Source organism: Balearica regulorum, chromosome 2 (assembly GCF_011004875.1).
Source record: "Balearica regulorum gibbericeps isolate bBalReg1 chromosome 2, bBalReg1.pri, whole genome shotgun sequence".
NCBI classification, from domain to species: domain Eukaryota; kingdom Metazoa; phylum Chordata; class Aves; order Gruiformes; family Gruidae; genus Balearica; species Balearica regulorum.
The window spans coordinates 146,025,864-146,040,663 of NC_046185.1; the positions used below are offsets into that span (position 1 = coordinate 146,025,864).

Below are 14,800 nucleotides of genomic sequence, written 5' to 3' on the forward strand. Positions count from 1 at the left end.
TGCACAAATGTAGTAAGCTTTTACACAACTCTTCATGGAAAACACTGCAAGTATCATTCTTTCAGTGATACATAAGGTAATCTAAGTAGTATACTCTTTAATCCATATTATATATGATAATTGTAATGGAATGTTTTCCTATTTTGCTTATAAAATAGATTTATTTTTAACATGCTTTACAGCATAGTATTCTACCTAAAAATGTATCTATAGGTTTTTGTGAGAGAAGAAAACCAAAAGAAAACATGGTTTGAAGCCCGAGATTTCTGCAGAGAAATAGGAGGAGACTTGGCTGCCATTAGAAGTGAAGAAGAGCAAACAGTGATAGAAAATTTATTAAGGTAAGTACAGAAAATATCTAATAATTGATATTTTGATGTAACAATACTTTATATAGGAATAAATAAAAATATTCTTGTGTTGCTCCCAAGATAATTAGTTGAAAATCTATATCTGTTTATCATCATAGTCATAAGAAAAAGAACTGAGAAAATAGTTCATATGGGTACCATTTTCAAAGACATTTTTGGAATTCCTAAAATTTGTCATCATCTGTAAATCTTTTAAACTAAAAAAAAAACCCAGCCCTACAACTAAATATTTTGAATGCTTCTCCTTCAGATTAATTTCTAAGTTTGTTCACTGAACCATTTTGAAACTAAATTCCAGCAAATCTGAACATTTTATTTCTCAAAAAACACTGTAATCACAATATCAATGAAGAAAAACAATGTGCTGAGTTTTCAACACAACCATTTGCAAAGTAGAAATTTTTAAGACATGAACTTCACTCACTTGCTAATGGGAGGTTGCTGACCAACACCATTTTGCTATTTTAAAAATTTCTACTCAAAGTCTTCAATAAGTGTGAGAGTTATTGTCCTGTGTAACTTGCAAAATTTAACAGAGCTAATCACATACATCCTCTTCTTTTATGATACATTTTTTCACACTCTAGAAAAAAATCCCCACCATCCCCTTTCTGGATAGGTTTGCAGTGTTTGGATCCTGACGGTGGGCTTTCCTGGAGTGACGGATCCCCGGTGAGTGTTTGACCTTGCCAGTTTCTTTCTGTTCTGACTTTTTTGCTGTTGGAGCCGTTTCCATGACAGGTGTGGATGAAAGTTTAAGAATTCCCAAAAATGTCTACCTTGCCACTAGGTAACTCTAAATCATTATGCTTCATAGCAGTTTGGAAAAGAAAAAGGCCAATAAACCCTGAAGTTATACCATCACAACAGTGGTAACATGGAGTACTAGTTGCAGCTACAGAGGCGATTATCTAAGTGGCAAATGTATGAAAAAGATCTCTCCTGATTTTTATGAGTCTCTGGTGATATATTGCCATGTTCCTTTCCCCTGCTATTGATTTATAACCTCATTTGATTCGAGTGTTCATGGGACTGCTGGAGTCTGTTAAATGCTGCGTAAACCCAGAGCCTTTCTTTTTTCTTGCGAAGTGACTATATTGCTTTAATAGCCCACATAGGCTGCACAGCCATAGGAGGAAAGCAAGGAGTTGTTTGAAACTTCAGTGCTACTTTTCCTGCCTTCCTTCCAAAGTACAACTTTTTCCCCTGTACGATAATAAAACTCAAAGTTGTGTTTCTTCTGTAGGTGAATTATAAGAAAAATTATTATTACAATACTGCATTTGAATACTGTGGAGCAATCAGTGAAGAGCCTTCCACGTCATGGATTACGGAGCACTGTGAATACAGTCATAACTGGATTTGTGAAATAAAGAAAGGTAGGTTACTTTTTACTCTAAACTCACATTAGGAAGAAATTGAAGCTGAATCTATCAAAACAAGAAGTTCTGCAAGTTAGATGCTTGTAGAAAATGTGGTTGATTTCACAGGAATTTTGCATAATGCAAAATAGGTCAAGACATAGAAGTACTTTCAGAATACAATGTTTCAAATGTAAAACTTTTTTTGTTGTTTTATTTTAAAAAACTATGATAAGCTTTACTGAAAATATACTTGTTTATGTAATTCTACAATTGTAGAAAATAAGGTGAAAGCAACCTCAGGGGCTTATCTAGTAAAGACCACCGCTCTGCCCAAAAAACAGATTTTTGTCAAAACAGAAGCTTTGCCTGACAGAAAACTGTACATTTCTTGGAACTTCTACTTGCAGGGAATTTCCAAGTTGAGGGCAAAAAAAAAAAAAAAAAAAAAGACTTTAAATCTCTGTATCCTTTGTGAAGTGAAACTTCTCTCCTCCGCTCAGGTGTAGCTTGAATGCTACACAAGGACACATTAGTCACCTACTCTAAATTAAACATGACTACCAGCATGCTAGAATTGTTACCTTTGTAAGATGACACGTAAAGAAACTCCTGCAACAACAGGCTTGCTGTAATGAAAAGATGGTAATCCAAACTTCAAAATTTATATACTTTAAGACAATAGGCAGGCTCACATCTTCCTCTCATACCAGCAGCAAAATCTTCTATGATAATACTTCTGTGGTTTTGCTGGGTTTTTTTCCCCAAATGTAACTACTGTTGAGAAAGACATCCAGCAAAATAAGAGAGGAATCAATTATAGCTTTATATTGAGTTGCACATTTTACTTCCAAGTGTTGGTTTGGTGTCTCTCTAGGCTCCTTCACACAAGCAGTAAGAGTTAATGTTTAAAGTGATACTTTTCTAAATAAGATAATTTCTGCACTGCTGAATTACTCAAAATAATCTGCATTTTCACTCTTTAGTTTTCTTTCTGAAACAAGTACTCATTCAGACTAACTTCAGTCACCTAATTCAGGCAACATTCAGCATGTACAAGATGCACTTACCAAAATCTGCCGGGACAAAGATGCAGGGCTGTAGTAGATCTGTTAATCCCTGAACATACATCTTTGCTCTGCACCAAAGATACTATATAAATATATTCTGCATTTCCATGTGTAAAATATGGAAAATTGGTAGACATTAAGATACTTTCCACTAATTGAACACTTCTACTGGCTCAACATTTGGGAAACATTTTACATCGTCATTTTTTTCCCATTTCACTACAGGGACACCCTTGAAACCAGAACCTCTGGGCCCTTCTGCTGGTAAGTTTCTGTTTATTATCTCTTACCTAAAGGATGGTATCATCTAACACCACCAGCTTTGTGTAAGGACCAGGAAGAATACAGAGATTCCTCTTCTGTGTTGCAGCATATGAAGTCACGGAAGATGGCTGGATTTTAAAAGGCGACAAACAATATTTTTTCAGCACAGAAAAGACCTCTATGGAGAAAGCCAGAGCATTCTGCCAAAGCAGTCATGGAGACCTTGCTACTATTGGAAATAATAGTGAAAGAAAATTTTTGTGGAAATGCGTAAGAGGAAATTTGACTATGTTATACCATATATGGCCTATATAACCTGCTGCATATGCTTGTGAAGTACAGGAGAATGTGCTTCTTGCATAATATTACTACATTTTATTAGCATTAGATTTAAATGTTCAATGAAAAAATATTTATTCTACAGAACAGGGCTTCTCTTTAGGAAAATAAATACCATTTACCATTTACTAGGGTGGGTATATTCAAAGGCACTGCCTACACACTGCCTGAGGCAGTTCTGACGGGCACATGCCAAAGCAATGGCAGGGGCATGCTAACAATTTAAAAGCGTGGGTGTTGCCTCAAACCTGTGCCATCCTGTTTGGTTTACTAACACCAAAGTAGCCACACAACCTCCTTTCTATTTCGCATTATGAGATGCTTGCTTTTATTATGTGGGAAAGGATATGAAAGGAGGAGAGGACAGACAGCTTGAGTCACAGGAATTACTGGCTGCTTAAAAACAGGAAAGTACAAAAAAATTTTATACCAAATTTTTCTCAGGTCTTCCTTGTTTCTTTTTAATTTGAGAACACAACTTTGAAAGCTTTAATGATACCAGTAATGCAGCCAAAACTGGGAAAGCAGCAATAAAGATAATGAAGCAAAAGTATGTATGGTATCATATATACTTCATCAGGGGTCCTCTCTGGTGAATACACGTGATCATTTGTACAATGTGTATTCACGTATTTGCTTCCATAGAGCAAAAATTACACTTTTTTCATATTAGATAACTACTAAATATTAGAAAGCACTAGCTAAAAGTATATTTTTGTGTTTAGATCTTAAAAAATGGCAAAATGGAGTCATATCTCATAGGATTAATACGGAATGCTGATCAACAGTTTAGGTAGGTAAACAAGCTACATCAAGTTTCATAAAAAGTAGTTGTTGAAGATTCATACTGCCAGAGTTCTTTCTGGAGGGACCACTGCAAGGGACTTAAATGCAGAATCAGAGAGTTATATTGCATGTTGAAATGTGTGCTCTGCCTTGGTTTAACTACTTTGTAAAAACACTGTTTTAAACGGCATTTTTATTGGCAATATACATAGATCATGTCTGTTAAAAATAAAGGTATTTTTTTCCTTTTGACATGCAGGGATTTCATTATCTAAGGTCTTTTAATCCTACAGAAACTCAATTTACAGTCAGCTGTAAATTTTTTAAAATATTTTTTAGCATGTTAAGGCAGATTTTTCTGAACTGTTGTCTGAGCAACCACTACTGTTTCGTTGTTGGTTTGGGTTTTTTTCAGTTGGATGGATGGAAGCCCAGTGCACTATGCAGCTTGGGCACAGGGTGAGCCCAACTTTGCACATGCTCAAGAAAATTGTGTGGTCTTAAATAAAAAGGATGGTGAGTTACACAACTTTTTTAAAAAACGTATTTTTATGGATATTGCTCTTCCCCTGCTAAAAATATCTTGCCAACTTTAATCCATTCTTTCCCAACAATTTGGGAAAATATAAATAATAAGGTATAGTCATTATATCTGAGGTTTCATCAGGAGCAATATTAGCCATAAAAGTGGCTAACTGATTTTAAAGGGGAATGAAGGGACAATTTGAGAACCGATTTCTCAGCTGCATGAACAAGATGTTCTATTCAAACCAACAGCAAATTTTGTCTTTCAAAAAATAATTAGTAAATAGTTAGCAAAGGATTAGAACATACATGCAGTTCCACATGTTACAGTGTTTTCACTGATAAAGTGTTACTCTACACTTGTATGTTTCAGTGCAACACAGCTGTTCGTGTGGGTTCTGCTCAGAGGTCACGGAGTTGCCATATGAGCCAGCTCGTATGGCCACTACTCCCGCAGTCACAGCAGGACCAAAGTCCTCCTGTAAGCAGTGATGATGGGAGGTAGAGTTGAGCTGAAGCACGTTATCTCACATTCCCAGGCAGATTGCTTTTGAACCTACAAGCACAGAAGCCAGTTCACTTTCCCACAGATTTCAATCTTACTCAGTGTCTTATTACCTATATTTAAATTGATTTCAGGCTTGTGGAATGATGTCAGCTGTGGTTTTTCAAATGGCTATATCTGTCAGAGGCACAGAAGTTTTATAAACTCAACACTTCCTTCAGCCGCACTTTCACCTCCTGGAGGATGTCCTGAAGATTGGCTTTTATTTAAAAATCAGGTATGATGACATCCATCCAAGCTCAATGATATTAGTCCCTGGAAAAGATACACAAGAGGACTTTTGTCTCTCAGATATCTTTTGACAATGGTTATCCAAAGTTGCATTAAAACCTGAACCAGTTGCCTAATACTTGCAAAATGGTAGGTTTACAGATTTTTAAATGTTTTCTGAAGGCAGGTCATCTGAGATACATTGGAAAAACTGCTACATATTATATACTTTCAAAAAAATGGACCTGAATTCACCTGAAAGCACCAACTGTAGCGTAAGATCAGTCATTTGAGCTGGAATGAATCAGAAATAAGGCCAAGTTTTTCCAAAGAAGCTTCAATGTAATGCTTGCCTCTTCCCAAAAGGGACAAACTTGATGTGCTTATTGAGTGAGATATTCTAATATATACAATATTGTTATGAAAGCATCCTGGATACTCACACCAGTGGCGTTTATGCCAGTACTTTTTTTTTTTGCATTTTTGTCACAGTCATCAGAGTTGTTATTTTCCACAAACAAGGCAAGATAATTCTCTGACAGTGCTACTGGCGTGCCACAGAGCAGAGGGAGAGCTGTAAACACGGAGAGGGCACACTAGGCACACTCATAATTACCAAAACCATTTCAGGGTGAATGTGTATTGGGAATGTGATGACTACACGCTCTTTAAGAAATCATGAGTCATATACTTCCATTAATAAAAGAGATGTACACTGAAAAAGGCCGAATACACACACATGAGAGCACACTGATCATAGGCTCTAGGTGAAAAACATTTTTCAGAAAGTTCAAATGATTCCACACGAAACCCTCTGGGCTTTTCTTGCAGAGTCAGCCCTTCTTTGTCTTTTACTAATGATGGAGTGTGGCTTCTCAAAATCTCTGCATTAGTTAACACATTAGATTCTCCTCAGACTCCTACTGCGGTTTATGCATGGTTGTTTGAGTTTTGTGGTGACTTTCTCAGTCCCTCACAGAAAGACACAGAATAAATTTAAAATTTGTGAATGGTTTTGACTTAGTTCCAGAGCTGAGTCCCTGTTAACTTTGGAAAATTATTCTGTGGGTCTGAATTAGGCTAATTTCTACTTAAACTAGCGTAATTCAAACGTAAATTCCTTTTGCTGTCACTCACTAACGGTCTACACTCGTTTTTCCCTAGTGTTACAAATTTTTTGGCTCTTCCTATGAATACTGGTATAGTGCAAGAGGAACTTGTATGAGCCTTGGAGGAAACCTGGCAAGCATACATAATGAACAAGTACAAGGTACAGTGCAATAGCCCATCAGATAATAGATAGCATTTACTCTGAATACAGTGGTCATTTCCTGTAAAGAAGAACATGGCAAAAAGAGACAGTATCTAAATATATGTATTTTATAATATATATACTCAATACGTGTTATATGGCCATGGCATGAAATATTTTTGGAAGAACTGGAACCATCTGTCTAGGACATGCTAGTGAGGCTATGGGTTGCTTCCTCCTGTTCCATGAAAACTGCTTTACATTATTTGTAGGGTATGAATTAGCATAAAATAACAAATCCACACCTGGCATTTGTAATTTTAGACACAGAGGAAGAAAAGGAATCCATGGTCTGTTTTTGCCGGAAACAGAAAGGGATATATTACTATACCTCTCTGAAATGAGAGGATATATTACTGTACCTCTGCCTAAATTCTGCAACTTCATTCAGCAGCAGAATGTTGGAGGAAGGCACATTTTCACCTTGCCTATGTTCATGGGCTTCCATTCGCAGCTGTATACACCTACACATTTCCATCAGTCAATCAGCTTATCTGGAGTGTTGAAATAAGTGAACTCATTAGACAACATGGTGGTCAGGCAGGGTTTTTGTATCTTTCCTCTTTCCAGTCTTGCTTCATAGTTCCAAACACTTTCGCTCTTTGCGACTTTTCACAGGCAAAGGCTTGCCATAACCTTGAATAATAAACTTGGGTAAATTTCTGATCAAATGCTAATTAAAATCTATTTACAAGACTTTAATGAACAAATTAGTTAAGGATTTGTTTATGAGCTGATGTCTTGATGGATGACATGACATTTCACCTTTTCTATTGGCTTTTTTTCCAGCTTTTCTTACTTACCATTTGAAGGATGTTTCAAATGATCCCTGGATTGGCTTGAATGATATAAACAGTGAACTCAACTTTGTTTGGACTGATGGAAGTGCTGTCTCTTATACAAACTGGGCTCCAGATTCCCCAAAACTTGTAGAACCCGTTTTGTATCCCAGTCTACATCCAGAAGATGGCCACAATCTGCAACAGGTAAATATCACTTAGCATTTACCATCAAGTTAAATCTGAGGAGCAATATCACTTCAAGTAAACAGCTCACTTTGCTGCAGACATTGCCTCAGCCTTCTCCTCAAGTTGTTCATCAAACTTTGCACTGGGATTAGTGATAAAAAGTTTCAGTGTTTGAACATTCTAGCTGTCTCAGAGCACAAAATGCATTGCTGCAATTTTGCCAAAGACTTGCCAAAGAATTTAGTAAAATTGCAGCAATGGACAGATTGAATAAAGATTGGATAGATTGAATAAAGTCTTCTTTTTCATAGTAATTTGCTGTTCATTTTGCAGAGAATATAAATGCAACATTAGAATTTTAGAAGTTAACACACATTGGAAATATTTTCACGTTTGACAAGTTAACTCAAATTTGAAAAGAAAAGAGGAGAGGACGCAAGAGGAAAGAGTTCAATTTTTTTCTATGTCTTCCCTATTTACAGTTGTAATTGAATTGCTAAGGCCCAATAGATGTTATATACTTTCTAAACCAATCAAACCCTCTCCACTGCTAGCACTGAAATTAAACCTCAGAATGCTGTAAATAAAATAGCATTCTACATATCCAGACCCATGTAGATTGATTTGCACACCCACATTGCCTTTCCTCCATTGATTTCCATATCTTGCTTTCAGAACTTGTCCTTCACACTATGCCATTCCACTCACTGTCCATCCTCCCTTCACTTTGGTATCTACACCTCTAGAGAACCCAGAAATCTTATCTCTAGACAACCAGCTTAATTTGCACCTGAGGCAATTCATTCTGCTCTTGCCCATCTAGTCACTGGCCAAGGCATGCAGGAAGACATACAGGATACAGCACAATACACAGCTCTACTTTACAGCAGTTCTAATAACAGTCCTGGGAAATATCAGGAGGGGGAAAAAATTATGTGCAAAAGTACTTTCTACTTTCCTCCTTCATCTTCAAGATACTAACAGCTATCTCCTTCACAGGATCCTTTTCAAATGAGTGAAATATAACATCAAAAAGTTACTTGAGCTTAGGAAACTAGAGTCAAGAGCCACTAAAACAGTCATTCCTAGAGTTTCTGCACGGCAGCTTAGTAGGCTGTTGCAGGTTGTAATAAACTTGAAGTTCCAGCTTCTTAAGCACTCAGCACCTGATCTGGTATAGCTGAAAGAGAAATTCCAAGAACTAGAGTTGACGATAACTCTGTCAAGGACCATAATTTAGATGATTCTGTCAAGAATAACCACTATTTAAATTTGGCTTTGCAAGCCAAATATAAAGCATGACCTCCATTTATTTTTATTTCATTCTTATTCAGAAAACTTACTGATAGTTGCTCATTATTTGAGATAGAAAATGTGACAGAAAAGTTCTTGAAAATAATAGTGCCTTTCAAGTACGTCTCCTCGAAAATAATCAAATGAACAAGCAGGCTGTGCAGAAGATTACAAAGATTTACAAGACAGTACCAAGGTGCAGCTGGCCACCACAAAGGAGGCCAGGAAGGATAAAAGGAAGGTGTTTCTAGAGTTGTAATATATACTCTGTAATATCAGAATTCAAAGAAAAAAGGAGTGACACTACCCAGGGAGTTATAGTACTTTGTTTTATAACTTCCAATATCAACGTACTCATATTCTTTCCCTTACTCCAACAGTTTGATTGTGTTTCTCTGAAGAGAGGTCATGCTGACGACACAGGAAAATGGAACAATGAGGAGTGTTATAAGTCCACAGGGTATATATGCCAGAAGAATAGTGGTGAGTTCTGTATCACTAATCTTTAAATTTATAACACAAGGATTAAAATAACTTTTCTTGTTTAACATGCTTTAAATCAGATATATATATTTTTTTTTTTTTAGGTAAAGGATCAGTAAAACCTAAGGTCCCATCTTTCATCCCAGTGTTACTTAGCAATGTTTTAGAAAAGGGAATGACAAATAAAATATCAGAATATAGGAAAGCAAAATGATTTTATTTTTTAAAATGTAATTAAAAAGCTAAAACCTACAAGCATTTTAATTACGTAAGTTCATAATGATCTAGAGATGATCATAACCGGTAAGTTTTATATGATAGTCCCAAAGCTGCTAAACTGCAAAGAGTATTTAGAAAACACGAGGGTAGGTGTGTTATTTTTGACTGATGGGGTGAATTTACCCCTGCAATATAAGATACTGTGAATTTACTGATTCAAAATTCTCAGAGGCTGAAAATGTATTTCTTTCATCCAGAAAGTTCACTGTTGTTTTGAAGTTATATGTTACTTAAAAACAACTAATGAGAAGGTGTTCTATTCCATCAAAAATTTTCTACTAGGTTTGGAAATAATGAAGATGTTATTCAATTGGCCAAGCCAAATACGTGGCCTCCAGATTTAACTGTTCTTGGGATGGGTTTTTTTCCCTTATTCCTACAGATCCTGAACTCTTTAAGTCATCAGCAACAGCGCTGGACTTTGCTTTTGACCATTCTGGTGGCATTAGCTACTCTGTCACCCGTTCCAAAATGAATTGGGAGGAAGCACAGAAAAACTGCAATAACAATGCCTCAGAACTTGCCAGCATTTTAGACCCATACAGCCAGGCACTGGTGTTCTTATTCACACAGGAATATGGAGAGCCCCTGTGGATTGGTCTTAACAGCAACAAGGTAAGAACACATACGTTACATACAGGTAGTCAAGCTGACACTGGACCTGATCTTACTTTCTGCTCTCATCTTGTAACCTATAGGAATTTCTGCCAGTGTAGTGCTGAAAACAGCATGTTACATCACTGCAGCACCCATTTATGCTGAAGTTCTTCAAAGAAGACTCATACAGTGGAGATTTTAATGGACTAAGAACTCGTATATGCTTGAGCACAAGGAAATGCTCCTGCAAACCAGTATATAACAATGCTGTGTGTTGTCTGGAGTCATTTAGAGGGTCTCGAATATAAATTGTAAAATCTCCCACGTTTTGAGGTTACTTTAATCAAAAAGATATTCCAGGAACAACATGCATCCTGCCCTCCTGCCATGTGTTTATGTATCTCAGTGATCAGTGACATGATATCCCAGGTTGCACATCTGAGACCTGCAAAGCAATGGTTTTTACGTGTGTGCTTATGCTCACACGTTCTACTAGAGTAGTCTTATTTATGGTAGCAGTAGCAAAATACAGTTGTGGACAGAAACAGGGGTACAAATTAGTTAAAGGAACCTGGAGGCTATATGATATGGTGAATATTGACCATTGAATATATTTTTTCATTTGAAAATGCAGTTTGTGTAATTGTTCCCATTAAGAAGTTAGAAAATTATGGAAAAAAAAAAATCCTTTCTGTTTGTGAGATGTCTACATCAGTTGTATGACAGGGGAGGGTGAACATTTGGATGGTAGGTGTGTTTTGACATGCTACGCTCTTCCCCATGAATCACAGTCACGACAACTACAACAAAAGCCATGGCAATCAGCGCTGCTTGTTAAGAACACTCCCACCCACACTCCCATTTTCCATGCAGACCTTTGTTTGGTCGTACCAACATGAGGTCTTATCTTGACTCCCAGTTTTATGCCTTATCTCATGCCCCCTTTCTTTTTTTCCTCCTCAAGCATTTCCCAATGCTTGAAAAAATGCTCTGAATAAATGTTAGATACTTTTTGGAGGGCAGAAAAAAAAATCATTCTGCATTCACATTTGTGGCTATAAACGGACACTGTACATTTTGTTGCAGCTAGCATTTACAAGCACAAAAAGGGGGCATTAGTAAGCATATAATTCCATAGTGGTTACATGAGAGTCCTCTTGAGGATCCTGTGTATTAGCTATGTCACTCTCTGCAACCTTGAAATTATCATATAGATTTTGCTTCCAGACCAATGGCAAGTATCAGTGGATTGACAGATGGAGATTAGTTTACAGCAAGTGGTCCAGCGGGGAACCAAAACAGACATTAGCATGTGTCTACCTAGACACTGATGGCACCTGGAAGACAGCTTCTTGCAAGGAAAAACTCTTTTCTGTCTGTAAAAAAATGGATGGTAAGCAATTCAGTATAAGAGTTTTAGCTAGAGGACATGTAGATTTATCAACAGTGCTAAATATAATAAGCCACTGGAAAAATACTTGTTTTATTCACTAGTATACAGAAAGACATGAGTAGCTAACTAACTAGCTCTAAATATTGACATGAATTCTTCCCAGAAGTAAATAAATTCATAATAATAATTATTGGTAATAATAATTACCAAAAGACTAGGTAAGGATTGAATACTCATTAATTTCTTAACTATTCATTCGAATGGGAAAAGTCATTCACTTGCTATGAGATCTGTTTTGATTAGGCATCAGATGAAATTCTGATTCCAGCTTGTGGCATCAAAGTTTGAAAAGGCTCTCTGTCAACTAAGGGTTTCAGATGACCAGGAAATAAGAATTAAAAGGAAAGATTATTATTGAAGTTGGACAAAAGATTAAGAAACAAAAGACTAAGAGAAACCAGATTATCAATTTTAAATATTAAAAATGAGCCCTAAGGAATGAAATTAAATACTTCCTTATGTCTGATATGAGTTGGAAAAGAGTAGCAGATTTAAATATGGCAAGGAAAGCCATCAATTTTATCAGTACAGAAGTCTTTAGTAAATACTTTGGACAGGTCAGGGAATCTCCGTCAGTACAGGTTGCTAAGAACAGACGGGACAAACATCTGTTAGAAATGATATAATTATCTATCAACTTCTTGTCCCCTGTGAGCACAAGGATGAAGTAAATAAACCCCTGAGGAGCCTTCCAAGCACAAACTTCTATAAATTCTATGGAAATAAGTATAAATACGAATTCACAAATTAGCTATATTCTTGGTTTTGTCAACATTATGGTTGATCTTGAATCAGTAGAAAATTTAAAATTGCATGCCAAATTACATTCTAAGATATTGTAATTTGACAAAAATCATCAGATTTGATATATAATGTCACTTTCCACTTAATATTACAGAAATTTAATTTGAGAGCTGAATGTTCCTTAATAGAGAAAGAAATAGACTGTAGAAGATTCAGAGGAAGAAAATGTAATTTGGCAGAACATTTAATTTTCATTCCATCTGCATTTATCTTTTCATCCAAAATCTTTCTATTATATCAATCACTATGGAATTTATTCAGGATGCAGTTTAATAAGAAAATCTTGCAAGCCATGTTTAGTTATACCAACACATTCACTCACAATCACAGTTTCTGCTATCAGGTTTTGAACTTGTCAAAAAAATGAGACTGAAGTGTCAGAAGATATTCTAAAAATAGAATTTTTAACTAATGAGGCAGATACTTATGTCAGAAAACCAGCTGGAAATTTATTGACAAGAGTAACTATAAAAACCATCATTAGACAGAATCTATACTTCTTATAGACTGGTGTATCTTCCTAATCATCTTGATAAATAAATATGAAGCAAAATATGCTCTCGAACACAAAATCAAAGCCTTATTCAAGTTCTTTCTAGCACATGCTTCATTTCTTCTATGCTGAAAAACCTAATATAGTCTGTTTAGTTTTGTCTTATTAGTATAATGGGAAAAACAAATTTTATAAAATAACTGGATTCCAACTACCTGATCTCTTATCAGTAATGGCCCCTACTGAGCCCCCACAACTTCCTGGAAAATGCCCTGAATCAAGAGGACACAAATCTTGGATACCTTTCCATGGTCACTGCTATTACTTTGAGGCCTCCAGGAAAAGAAGCTGGTCTCAAGCTCATCAGGAATGTGCCCGACTAGGTGAGTGTTTTGTTTTAGAAAGACTGAAGATGTAGTGGAACGCAAAAAACAATGGATAATATTGCTAAACAAATCTTAAATTACTTTAAAACTTCAAACAATGCTTTTTAGCTTGCTTTACTGAACATGCCTTTCCACAATAACCCCAAACTTTGTCAGAGACAGAGGCATCTGATATCCTAAATACTTGGTGAAATATGAATATCTCAAAAATATGAAATTCCTACTACTTTTATGGAAATCAGTAATTGAGTAGGGAGAGAAACACTTTTAGAGTCCCACTAAGGCACAGAGAGCAGGGTCAGCTTTCCCTTCGCCAAACAAGAGGGAAGCCGCATACAGTGTAAACTAAGAGACACAAACTCATAGGAAAGTTGTCTTTGTTAGTTCCGAGGCAGAGTTTATTAATTGGATCTCACTGGCTGGACAAGAAACAAGATGGAGGAGTTCTTTAGCTCTCATTAACCAGTGAAACACACCCGGCCATGCAGGTCCTGCTCTGGAACAGCCCCCACTGCTGTCTATGCACTGGAGAGAAGAGCAGTACGTGCATCAGGGGAGAGGAAAAGACACTTTACTCCACATTTCTCATTTCTCCTGACTGTTCACTGAGAATTGCTGTGATGCAGCATGCATTTCAGTGTCAGTAAGAATAGGAAACATCCTGTACATTAGCACTGCATATCTGAGAGATAGTCTTTTAATCGTCAGAGAGAATACAAGGACTTCTAGCAGCACTTCCTTGTGTGTATGAAAACACTGACCTATGACTGAGTAAACAGATAAAGTAGTTTTGCAAAGGCATTTTACTTTACAGCTGGGTGACAACAGAATTCCTGAAATAGTTCTGTAGAAAGATAAGTCACATAATTACTAGGAAAAGTAAACATTACACTAATAAATAGAACGAGAGGTCGCATTTGGACACTGGTCATGTTCTAAATTTACATGTTATTCACTGGCCAGGCCAGGAAGGTGGTCGTTTCCTGATGACCCCAACACAGCTTTGTGTATTTGTAATGCCAGGGCATATGGCAATTATAGATCAATTATTCCATACTATTTACGTCATGCTCAGGTCCCACACAATTCAATACATCCTCATTAAGCACCACCACCCTTCTCATCCCTTAACATAATATGCTGATATCATTCCCTTAGTCTGTGGACCACCCTTTTAAAATGTCCATAAATGTTCACAAAATGTCCATTGGGTTCACTTGGCTCCATCCGCCATGGTGGTC

The 14,800-nt window shown here is 36.5% G+C and overlaps 1 protein-coding gene across 1 annotated transcript in view; it reads left to right on the top strand.

Moving 5' to 3' along the window:
• LOC104629227 (macrophage mannose receptor 1) overlaps positions 1–14,800 on the top strand; it is a 34,841-nt gene that overhangs the window by 14,511 nt on the left and 5,530 nt on the right. The window contains exons 13-26 of the mRNA XM_075746298.1: positions 214–341; positions 959–1,043; positions 1,618–1,750; positions 3,028–3,066; positions 3,173–3,336; positions 4,131–4,198; positions 4,607–4,707; positions 5,356–5,498; positions 6,656–6,761; positions 7,593–7,789; positions 9,445–9,547; positions 10,209–10,441; positions 11,651–11,816; positions 13,404–13,556. Of these exons, the coding sequence (XP_075602413.1) occupies positions 214–341; positions 959–1,043; positions 1,618–1,750; positions 3,028–3,066; positions 3,173–3,336; positions 4,131–4,198; positions 4,607–4,707; positions 5,356–5,498; positions 6,656–6,761; positions 7,593–7,789; positions 9,445–9,547; positions 10,209–10,441; positions 11,651–11,816; positions 13,404–13,556 (1,819 nt within the window). The remainder of the gene's footprint in view (positions 1–213; positions 342–958; positions 1,044–1,617; positions 1,751–3,027; positions 3,067–3,172; positions 3,337–4,130; positions 4,199–4,606; positions 4,708–5,355; positions 5,499–6,655; positions 6,762–7,592; positions 7,790–9,444; positions 9,548–10,208; positions 10,442–11,650; positions 11,817–13,403; positions 13,557–14,800) is intronic.